Source organism: Borostomias antarcticus (assembly GCF_949987555.1).
Source record: "Borostomias antarcticus genome assembly, chromosome: 6".
NCBI lineage: Eukaryota > Metazoa > Chordata > Actinopteri > Stomiiformes > Stomiidae > Borostomias > Borostomias antarcticus.
The window spans coordinates 29,909,351-29,921,633 of record NC_140239.1 but is presented as its reverse complement, the minus strand read 5'-3'; the positions used below and the strand labels follow the sequence as shown (position 1 = coordinate 29,921,633).

At 45.8% G+C, this 12,283-nt stretch overlaps 1 protein-coding gene across 1 annotated transcript in view; it reads left to right on the top strand.

Annotated features, from left to right (window-relative positions):
• Nucleotides 1-12,283, top strand: part of LOC311310618 (nesprin-2-like) — a gene marked incomplete at its 5' end in the record, with an annotated part of 259,823 nt that overhangs the window by 49,727 nt on the left and 197,813 nt on the right. The window contains 11 exon segments of the mRNA XM_084440128.1: nucleotides 2,814-2,957; nucleotides 3,176-3,313; nucleotides 3,814-3,996; nucleotides 4,315-4,452; nucleotides 5,004-5,189; nucleotides 5,830-5,952; nucleotides 6,533-6,715; nucleotides 7,334-7,410; nucleotides 11,179-11,311; nucleotides 11,478-11,594; nucleotides 11,844-11,999. Of these exon segments, the coding sequence (XP_084296254.1) occupies nucleotides 2,814-2,957; nucleotides 3,176-3,313; nucleotides 3,814-3,996; nucleotides 4,315-4,452; nucleotides 5,004-5,189; nucleotides 5,830-5,952; nucleotides 6,533-6,715; nucleotides 7,334-7,410; nucleotides 11,179-11,311; nucleotides 11,478-11,594; nucleotides 11,844-11,999 (1,578 nt within the window).

Genomic DNA, 12,283 nt, shown 5'->3' with positions numbered 1-12,283 from the left:
TTTATTTTGTGTTTTTTTTTTGTTAGATTGTGCTTCTTAACACTTGAGTAAGTCTTTGAGTTTATAAGACTTGTACATGATTGAATAGTTTACTAATGCTTATTCGTGTTTACCTAAAGTCACGTGTTTGTTTACATGCGTACTGTAAACTCACCAACCAGTGATGAAGGAAACGAGGTGCGTTCGTAAACACGCTCTGAGAAGCTGCTCTGATTCCAGAGCGCTCGGGTTTCAACATCATAGAGCTCTGAAATCATTCATTCATTCATTCAAACCTTTATTTATACTCAAAAACACATTGAGGTTATCCTCATTTACAAGTGCGTTGAGTTATTTAACGGTCAGTTCGCTCGGCCAAACCTTTTCATTTTGAATCACTTTGGATTTACGAACGCACCCATAAAGTACAGCATAAAGGAGGGTCCATACATTCCCCTGTTTTATCAGACTGACTGTATCAATCAATCAATACTTTATTTATATAGCACATTTCCTGCAAATTGCAACGCAATGGGCTTTAGAGAAACACGACATGAAACGATAACAGACAAATCAAAACAACAACAGACAAATCAAAACAACAACAGACAATGCAGCGTAAATGTTCATATTGTAACTCCGGCAACTCATTTTTGAGTTTGACCCCTGGCTGTGATGCTTGCTTTGGTTTAAAGGAATTATGGAACTCACAAAAGCCTTTAAAATGCATGTGCTTAAGTTGTATGTCAGGTTGGACTGTTAGAGATACCATGGGGTCACTGTAATTTGATTATGACCTGGTCACGAGTGGACTTTTCATGACCTACACTCCAAGCAGCATAACCTAGACCAGGGGTGGCCAACCAGTCAGAGACTAAGAGCCACAAAAATTACTCTGGTACCACCCAGAGCCACACCATATATACCAGCGTTTCTCAACCTTTTTTTCAGTCACCGCACCCTTCATAAGTACTTAAAATCCCAAGGCACCCCAGTCTAAAATAAGAAGAAAAACATTATTGTCCATTAAATATACATTTTAAGTTAATTTATTTAAAATTAATACATACAACAAGATATTTTCTGACATAATATATTTTGGACTGGGCTGGGTTAGGCTGGACTGGACTGGGCTGGGTTAGGCTGGGCTGGACTGGGTTAGGCTGGACTGGGTTAGGCTGGGTTAGGCTGAACTGGGCTGGGTTAGGCTGAAAATATATATATGAGGACGAAAATGTCCTGTGTTCGTCTTCATATTTTCTTTTAGCTGCGCATTTCTTTCCAGCCATTCTTTGGTTGTGTACAGTAGCCTAGGCTACGTTAGCTTTTGTCGTCACGCAAAGCAAATTATGTTGTTTACAATAGGTGCGTTCACATGACAAATATTTTTCAATCTGGTTGATTTCAGGCTGATTTCATCTTGAGCGTATCCATGGGATACAAAGTAAACTGGTTGGATGTTTACATGCGACAACGAAACAAATGTTTGGAACGCGCACGCAGCCGTGAGTGATTGCGTTACGATGGTTACAAACAGCTGATTACGGAACTGTCGCGCGTGCCTTGATTAGTCAAGTCTTGAGCATGCGCAGAATGAACGCAGAACGCAGCATCAATCCGTTTCAGGTCTATACATGACGGACCAAACGGTTTCGAAAAGGTTTAAACTACCTCCTTGAAAGCGATTGGGATTTCAATCGGGTTGGGGCATTTCAGTCGGATTGAGGTGTTTATATGACATATTTTCAATCGGTTTGGTCTTCCAAACCTATTTGAAACCGATTCAAACTGTCCATGTAAACGCACCTAATAATTTTGTTACCAAGGTGATTTGCTACCTATATGATTAGTTTGAATTTATTTTTTAATGAAAGGATGGAAGAGCCGCAAGCCAACTTTTTTGGAGGATGGATGGAGGAGCCGCACATTGACGGGCAAAGAGCCGCATGCGGCTCGCGAGCCGCGGGTTGGCCACCCCTGACCTAGACCATTTTGTCTATTGGTGTTTCATGTAGGTCTAGTTTGAATTTGACTTCAAAACAGCAACAACAACAAAGTGTTTTGTGTCCTCATTTACTACCTCATAAACAGTGAGTGTGTGTTTTCTGTTGGCCTCAGTTTTTAGATGAGAAATACTAGACTCCCGCACACACTTTTTCTCTGCTTTAATCTTTTTTTAAACAACGTTTCGGTGTTGCCACCTTCATCAGGACAGATTTCCAGGCCTCAGTTTTTAGACCTCGTCATTGTGTACCGACGCATGACTGATTTTATTTGAACGAACTGAAGCCTTGACTGAGGACAGTTAACAACCGTTACAGAACATTTTTAGACTAATAAACGGTTATGGACAAAGGCACTGTGATCATTTAGAAAACCCAGATATCCTTAGCCAGTTTACTGTGAATTACTTCAGGTGTGCTTGTTTTAGCTTGGTGGGCAGGGGTTCAGCTACTTTAATTGGTTGCATTACATCCAGCAAATTAAGTCAAGTTCTTAACTTATCCACTTGAGAGAGAAAACGAATCACTTGGAACCAGGTCAGCTGGCTTTTTCCCAGGAGGGATGGCTCTCCTGAAAGGGTCAGTTGTCGTTAACCTACAAACTACAAAATGGAGACCCTTCAGGAGACTTAAGTTATAATACACTCATGTGAGTTTGCTCTCTCTCTCTCTCTCTCTCTGTCACACCCCCTCTTTCTCTCTCTTTTCCCTCCTCTTTTCCTCCGTATTGCCCACTTCCCTCCGTTCCTCTCTCTCTCTCTCCCCATCTCTCTCTCTCTATCCTCCTTTTTATCCCTGCTTTCTCTCTTTCTCTCACTTGCCTTTTGAAAGGAGGTACGACTGAACTTGGCTTCCCAGAAGGCCAAGCTGCAGGACATCGCTGAAGGCGTCATGACGCGCTACGCTCAGGTGCCCTCCGAGATCAACGATCGGCTCCAGGAAGTCACTCGTACTCTACAGGAAGTGGAGGAGCAGGTAATCACAGGGGATAAGACAGAGGGGCAAAAATGTTCAATGGGCTCAATTCCACTTCAAATTAAGTCTGGTATATGAAGTGTTTATGCTTGTACTGCATGTATACCTATTTGTGTGTGTGTGTGTGTGTGTCTGTGTGTCTGTGTGTGTGTGTGTGTGTGTCTGCGTGTGTGTGTGTGTGTGTGTGTGTGTGTGTGTGTGTGTGTGTGTGTGTTCAGGTGAATCACGGCCTCGAGAGGAGCTGCCCTCAGAAGCTGACCAGTAAGATTGAAGAAGTGGGCGTTGGTCTGGAGGACGTTAAGACTCTACTGCAGCAGAAGAGCCCCTCATTCACTGAGGCTGAACATACGCTTACAGTGAGTGTGTGTGTGTGTGTGTGTGTGTGTGTGTGTGTGTGTGTGTGTGAGAGTGAGTGTGTTTCACTTTACCTTAATGAATTAGAACAGTGCTTGCCAACATTTTCCCCATAACTCCAACAAGAATCAAAGCTACAACCTTTATGTCACAAGTGCCACAGTCAATTAACTACAGTTGTAAGTAAGTAGCCTTTGAGAACCAGTGTTTCTCGGGCCGAGTGACCCATAGGGCAGGAGCCTGTCTCCTGATTCTGTAGCATGAGGCAGCTTGATGTACAAATACCCCCCCCTGGACATGACGCTAGTATGTCACAGGGACTCACCCCCAATCCAACCCTTGATGCTGACTACCAAGCAGGGAGGCATCGGCTACCATTTTTAGTCTTCGGTATGACGCGGGGATCGAACTCACGACCTCCCAGTCTCAGGGCGGACACTCTAACCACAAGGCCACAGAGCTGGTGAACTACACTGACTGTTTACATCCCTGGTGTGTCCAGCGCGTGTGGGACGAGCTGGACGCGTGGCACTCCCGCCTGACGCTGCTGGAGGGGGAGGTGCAGGACGCGGCGGAGGAGCGGCCGGATCAAGCGCTCCTCCTCATGGACCAGCTGACCCAGCCCCTGCAGCTCTACCAGGACACGGCCCAGCAGGCCGAGCAGCGCACCGCCTTCCTCAGCAAGGCCAGTGGTCCGGAACTACACTTCCCATGATCCTTTAGAGATAGATAGATACTACAGACAGACAGACAGACAGACAGACAGATAGATAGATAGAAAGATATATATATACTGTAGATAGATAGATAGATAGATAGATAGATAGATAATGTAGATAGACAGACAGACAGACAGACAGACAGACAGAGAGAGAGAGAGAGAGAGAGAGAGAGAGCGAGCCCAGCGCTGGTATCTCTGGCTGGAGCTGGAGAACCCAGCGCTGGTATCTCTGTGAGTCATATTGACCCTCTGACCCCTTCCTCTGTCCCTGTCCCACCTCAGATCCCGGCCTGCTTCCAGGAGTATGAGGACATGCTCCACAGCGCCACCAGCTGGCTGGAGGAAGCCCAGTCCTGGCTGAACGCCCCCTGTGCCTACACCACAGCCAAGAGCCTCCAGAGCCATGCCAACACCCTGCAGGTAAGAGCCACACACACACACACACACACACACACACACTGCACATGACAGGTAAAGAGCTTTATGTGTTTTGTAATCAGCCTGGTTGACATTGTGTGCGCGCGCTTGTGCGACTCGATTCATAATAACAGTTAACATTAACATTACAACTAACAGTCCAGTTCATAACATTACAACTAACAGTCCAGTTCATAACAACATTATATCTAATAGTCCAGTTCATAACATTACAACTAACAGTCCAGTTCATAACAACATTATAACTAATAGTCCATTTCATAACATTACAACTAACAGTTCAGTTCATAACATTACAACTAACAGTTCAGTTCATAACAACATTATAATTAACAGTCCAGTTCATAACATTACAACTAACAGTCCAGTTCATAACATTACAACTAACAGTCCAGTTCATAACAACATTATAACTAACAGTCCAGTTCATAACATTATAACTAACAGTCCAGTTAACAACATTATAACTAGCAGTCCAGATCATAACATCATAACTATCATCTCCCCGCCCACAAACGAACCCTCTCCCACAGATGGTCCTGAGCGACTCGGAGCAGATCCGGACCACCCTGGTGGGCTTCGGCCCCTCGCTGGAGGAGATCTCGTCCGTGTGCGACATCGCCGCCCTGGAGGAGAGGCTGGTCCAGACGGTCCAGCGGGTCGGCGCCATGCAGCGCCGCGTCCTCGGACCCCTGGAACAGCTCCTGCACGTCACGGCCGTAAGACGCACAACAACTAGCCCAATAAGAAAGGCTTTTTCATTTTGGACCAGAAGAGATGCCTTAGTTTTTTCTTTTCCATGGTGTTATGACTCCCTGCTAAAGAGCACCTTCCTGGTTCACCTGCCTAAACCCACTTGAGTACTCAGTCTGCTGTTCTGTTAGACCTCTCTCTCCGTTCGTCTTTCTAAATTCAGAGGGTCACCCGCCTGATGTAGTAGAATGAAGCAGGATAATATCTGCATGAAGGCCGCAGGGTTTTCCAGTATGCTGTGGTATATTAACGGTAGGGATTACAGAGTCTGGATCACGGCAAATGGGAGATGCCCCTTTGTGATTGGCCGGCCGTGTAGAAAGAGGGGATAGGCCACTCCTCCGCCGGTCGTTTGGCTTATGTGTGTGTCTGTTGTGTGTCTTTTGTCTTATGTGTGTGTCTGTTGTGTGTCTTTTGTCTTATGTGTGTGTCTGTTGTGTGTCTTTTGGCTTATGTGTGTGTCTGTTGTGTGTCTTTTGGCTTATGTGTGTGTGTCTGTTGTATGTCTTTTGGCTTATGTGTGTGTCTGTTGTGTGTCTTTTGTCTTATGTGTGTGTCTGTTGTGTGTCTTTTGGCTTATGTGTGTGTGTTCTGTGTGTTTTTCAGGAGGTGGATGCTATTGAGGCAGAGGTGAAGACCATGGAGAAGAACGTGGCCAAGATACGAGCCATCTTGTCATCTCCGGACACTTCTGACATCTCACTGGAGGAACACCTTCGCAACAGACAGGTGAGGCGACACTGTGTGTGTGTGTGTGTGTGTGTGTGTGTGTGTGTGTGTGTGTGTGTGTGTGTGTGTGTGTGTGTGTGTGTGTGTGTGTGTGTGTGTGTTAGTGTCCGGATCCAACTTATACCTCAAACTCAACTCAACTCAAACTTTATTTATAAAGCATGTTTAAAACGACTAAAGTCGACCAAAGTGCTGTACAGGTAGGTGAATAAATGACAACAAAGACACAACCATACTAGTAAACACAACAATACCCACAAATACAACAATACCCACAAATACAACAATACACACACTAGCCTGGAAGTCATGCTCAACTATACCTGTGTGTGTGAATGTCGATCTACTCTATTATACTCTAAATATCCACCCCGCCCGCCCCCTCATCAAGGGTTGGAATTGGGGGGGGGGGGGGGATTGGGGGGCTACATCACCAAATGATTTCCGAGCGCGGCACCGCTGCTGCTCACCGCTCCCCCAGGAGATGGGTCAAATGCGGAGAACAAATCCCACACACTCAGCTGTGTGACAATCAGTGGGACTTTTAACCTTTAACCTTAAACCCTCCCTCCTCGTCCAGGTGATCCTGGCCAACATCCGGTCCATGTGGAGGACGGTGGAGGAGATGGAGAGCTGCCAGGCGGAGCTGGAGCTCCCCGGGGGGTCCGAGGAGACCCTGGAGGTCTTCCCCAGGGCCAGGCAGCTCCTGCAGCCCCTCCGGGAGCTGGAGACGCTCACCCGGGAGCAGATGGCTGGCCTGGAGGTACCGAACGACCCGGTCCGACGAACCACCCGGGGGTTCTGGGTCCATTCAGTCAGCCTTGGGTGTCTTAAAGGGACAGTTCGTAGGATTTTTTGTACATGGCAGCAGGCGGAGACACAGACATGCACGCAGGACTTACCTTGTTCCATATTCATGTGTAGCCGAGAAAAATCTTTCAAAAACATGTTAAACTCTCGATTTCAAAGACAAACTACTCCTTTAACAAACGATAGTCGATTAATTGATAAGAACGTCCCGCGCTTTGCTCGCTTCATTTTTGTGTCTTTCTTCCGCTGTGTCGTTGAAATTTCCCAGCATCCCAATCAGCCTTCACTACATGGCGTGGCGCCCTCATGTGCAGTCAGATCTTAAATCATGATTACATTTCACACAACTCCCGTTGATAACGTTCGTTCCCCCCAAAAGTTCTGTTCCATTAACAAGCAATTAATTGAGTAACCAAATCTTACTCGAGTAAATTCTTATCGGCAATTAATCGATAGTCGATTAACTATGAACATCCCTACTACTGTAGATACCGTACTGCTGTCCAGGACGCAGGCTGGTGAATTTGCTCTAACACACATTAACCCTTCGTGACCCCCTACTGTGAAACAGGAGCCTCGTCTCCCCTGTCACCGTGAGGAAGAGGAGGACGAAGGAAGCCCTCACTCGTCGTCCTCTGACACAACGACGTGCAGTTTGCTCGAGGTAAAGAGAGAGAGACAGAGAGAGAGAGAGAGAGAGAGCGCGCGCATGGTCGTTGGGGCGGCTGTAGCTCAGTTGGTAGAGCGGGTCGTTCAGTGATCGAAGGGTCAGTGGTTCGAATCCCAGCTCCGACTGTCCACAAGTGTCCTTGAGCAAGACACCTAACCCCAAATTGCTCCCAATGAGCAGGTTAGCACCTTGCATGGCAGCTACCGCCATTGGTGTGTGAATGTGTGTGTGAATGGGTGAATGAGAGGCCATTGTAAAGCGCTTTGAGTGCCGCTAAGGTGGAAAAGCGCTATATAAGTGCAGTCCATTTATTTATTTATCTTACTAATACCCTGACAAATGTCAAATCACAACTGAAAGCCATCTTGTTTTATAAGATGCATTTACATGAATGACTTGGCCACTGTTCTAAGATCAGATTTCAGGCGTTGTCGTAGTAAGGTTTGGTCTTTGAGAGGGAGGGTAACCTGATGACAGGTCAGTGTGTGTTTGGGGTTTTCTATTCAGAGTCAGGTCCGTATCTAAGGTTTCACTCTTCCTGGAGATCTTTGATAGGGCTTCCCTGTCAGAAGCAGCTGCTCTGTGACTGTCGTTAACTGTGTGTGTGTGTGTGTGTGTGTGTGTGTGTGTGTGTGTGTGTGTGTGTGTGTGTGTGTGTGTGTGTGTGTGCGCGCGTATGTGTGTATGTATGTGTGTATGTGTGTATGTATGTGTGTATGTGTGTGTGTGTGTGCGTGTGTGTGTGTGTGTGTTAGGACCCTGATGAGACTCCCAGGGAGTCGGCAGAGACTACAACCACCCCGAGTCACCAGGATAGTGACATCGCTAAAACTCAACCTTTCCTCATGACCAAGGTAAATAGACTTTCTAGACAAAACTCTTTACATTGGTGTTCAAACCTAGTTTTGGGGGGAGTTAAGGGTATCTCTAAGTATGGAATGTGATAATTTTTTCTTTGCTCAAACATTTTGTTGTCCCATATAAAAACATATTATTGTTACACACTGACTGTACCAATATTTTAATAATAATATTTTCTTCCTTACAGGTATTGGATACCTCAGAGACACATTTGAAAGCTGTTCTGTCAGACACACCTTCCTTACCTAGACAGTCAGGGTCCCTCATCAATTATGGGATGTCTGGAATCAAGAACACTGAATCAGTAACCAAGGATACCGGATCAGTATCCAAGGAGACCGAATCAGTATCCATTGAGACTAGACCAGAATCAGAGAGAACTGGATCAGTAACCAAGGAGACTAAACCAGAATCAGAGAGAACTGGATTAGTAACCAAGGAGACTAGACCAGAATCAGAGAAGACGGGATCAGTAACCAAGGAGACTAGACCAGAATCAGAGAAGACGGGATTAGTAACCAAGGAGACAGCATCAGTATCTGGGACTAGTTCAGTAACCAAGGCAACTGTTCCGACGACAGAAACGCTCAAAGCCACCCCACACACTCCTAACACAGGTGTAACACACACCATCCACACACACCCCATCCACACACACACACCGGCCTCCAGAGAAGAGACAGCAGTCATCCCTCAGAACGCTACCGCTCCGTTCAGTCCATCCCTGACCCTCATGGACCTGTCCCAGGATGCACCAGGACCCCAGGAACACCACGTAAGTACAGTACTAGGATCATTAACCAGGTGTAATTGCACTGTACTATAAAATAAATAATCATAATTCCCATATCATTGAATGAAGTGAGTCAAAAGAAAATAAATGCAATGCATAAAAGTGCACATGATACATGCATGGTCTGGATTTCCAGACAGTATTGTTTTGTTAACCGTAGGGGGCGCTACAGCTGAGGTGAGTCTCTGTTCCTTGTCTTCCTCCAGGAGGAGAGAGAGCTACAGGAGAGGAGAGAGCTACAGGAGAAGAGAGAGCTACAGGAGAAGAGAGAGATACAGGAGGAGAGAGAGATACAGGAGAGGAGAGAGATACAGGAGAAGAGAGAGATACAGGAGGAGAGAGAGATACAGGAGGAGAGAGAGATACAGGAGGAGAGAGAGATACAGGAGAGAGAGATACAGGAGGAGAGAGAGATACAGGAGAGAGAGATACAGGAGGAGAGAGAGATACAGGAAAAGAGAGAGATACAGAAGAAGAGAGAGATACAGGAAAAGAGAGAGATACAGGAGGAGAGAGAGATACAGGAGAGGAGAGAGATACAGGAGAAGAGAGAGATACAGGAGGAGAGAGAGATACAGGAGAGAGAGATACAGGAGGAGAGAGAGATACAGGAGAAGAGAGAGATACAGGAGGAGAGAGAGATACAGGAGAGAGAGATACAGGAGAGAGAGATACAGGAGGAGAGAGAGATACAGGAGAGAGAGATACAGGAGGAGAGAGAGATACAGGAGGAGAGAGAGATACAGGAGAAGAGAGAGATACAGGAAAAGAGAGAGATACAGGAGGAGAGAGAGATACAGGAGAGGAGAGAGATACAGGAGAGAGAGATACAGGAGGAGAGAGAGATACAGGAGAAGAGAGAGATACAGGAAAAGAGAGAGCTACAGGAGGAGAGAGAGATACAGGAAAAGAGAGAGCTACAGAAGAAGAGAGAGATACAGGAAAAGAGAGAGATACAGGAGGAGAGAGAGATACAGGAAAAAAGAGAGATACAGGAGGAGAGAGATATACAGGAGGAGAGAGAGATACAGGAAAATAGAGATATACAGGAGGAGAAAGAGATACAGGATAAGAGAGAGATACAGGAAAAGAGAGATATACAGGAGGAGAGAGAGATACAGGAGGAGAGAGAGATACAGGAGGAGAGAGACCTACAGGAGGAGAGAGACCTGGGCAGGATCACTACCAGTCACGACAGCCCAGCAGATGAAGCTGACCAGGCACAAGAGACTTCTACCAGCACACAGAACAGGTCAAACATACAGTATGTTTGTTTAGGGTGAGAGTTAGTTGATGGTAACACACACACACACACACACACACACACACACACGCATGCACACACATAAACACACAATGGCACACACACGCATACAGTACCTATACACAGACCAAGGTTATTATAGTTAATGAAAACAAAAAAACGAAAACTAGGTGTGAAAAAACATTTTAGTTAACTGAAATAAAAATAAAAACTAGACTTTACAAAAAAACGATAACTAACTAAAACTGTATTGTGTCTTTACAAAACTAACTAAAATAAACAAAAATGATTGAGAAAATGTCCTTAGTTTTAGTCTTTTTCATTTCATACAAAAGCCTAGTATTTTGGGTGGATATGAAATCTATCCTCCATTTTTTTCCACTGTGCCTCTGGGCGGAAGTAACCTGACGTGCGCCAGATGGATTGTTTCACACGGAGTGAAACAACATGAGCTTGTGAGATCAGGATGGTCTCACGAGGCTAGCACAGAAGAAAACAAACTAAAACTAATACTGAAACTAATAAAAACTAAACTACATCTAAGCATTTTCAAAAAATAAAAACTAAACTAAACTAGCAAACCTGCTTTAAAACTCGTCAAAACTAAACTGAAATTGAAAACAAAAAGTTAAAACGATATAAAAATAAAAACTAATGAAAAAAGCAAAACTATTATAACCTTGACACAGACACGCAAACACACACGCACATGCACATGCACACGCACACACACACACACACACACACACACACACACACACTCCGCAAGGCAAACACATTGTATCCCAACTCGTGTTCACCTGCCCCTAAACCCCACACCATCCCCAGACCGCCTGGCGATGAAGAGGAGGAGGAGGAGGATGATGGGAGATGGGGACATCTACACGCACATCTCTCCGACCGACTCCGCTCCTTCAGGAAGGTTTTAGAAGAGGATCTGGACGTAGAGGTGGAGCGGACGGTAGGTGACCTCTGGACGCTGGGGTCACACCAACCGACGTTCAACCAGCTCACATCCACTCTCCCCGATACTATGCCAACCCTCTTGTGGATTCATGCTGTTTGTTTGTTTATGTGTTTGTTTATGTGTTTGTTTGTTTGTTTATTTGTTGTTGTGGTGTTTGTAGGACCCAGGGTCGACGACTGAGGTAACCGGCGTGTGCTTCGGTGCTGTCCTGGAGCTACAGAAGTGTACGACCACCCTTAAACGACTGAGGCTCAGAGATCGTGAGGTCGGGTCAGAGGTGAGGGATATGTGACCCGGTCTGGAGGTTTCATCCTGATGTCATCAGTACTCAAAATGCGCTAGAGGGCAAAATAGGTTTTATTTTGTTTTATTTTTTACTGTTTTCCTTTTTTTTTCATATTACAAAAATTGAAGTTGTGAAGTATTTCCTCGTTGTGTTTAAGCGTGAGAACAAGTGCTTCCCACAGGGGGAGAAACGTACCGGGCGCAGCTTCCTGAGCGTAATCAGGTCCGGTGTGTCTCCCAGGTTGGCGTAGAGGCTGGCTCCGCCCCCAGGCCGGAGGAACAGCTGTACGCAGCCCTGCGTGGAGTGGCCCGGTCTCTGGACACCATCGCTGACCTGGTTCTGAGCCCGGCCGGGACCACCACGGACCACCCTCAGCTGAGGCTGCTACAGCTGGAGGTGAGGGGGATGAGGATGATGATGATGAAAAAATGGTTGAAAATGGAACATGTCCTCTGGGCCCTCGGTTTCACATGATGCTATCACAGCTATTAAAACTAATCTCTTCAAGAAGTACTACAACAATCCTCCTTCTTAAACACCTATTGTATTTTAGATTGCTATTCTTGCACTTTGCCTTCAGCACTAGATTATGCTCTTAGTCACTTGTTTTAGAAAGGAGATGCACTTGTGAGTTCTGGTGAGTAGTAGAACATTGGCTTTTCCTACGATAAATGCAATTA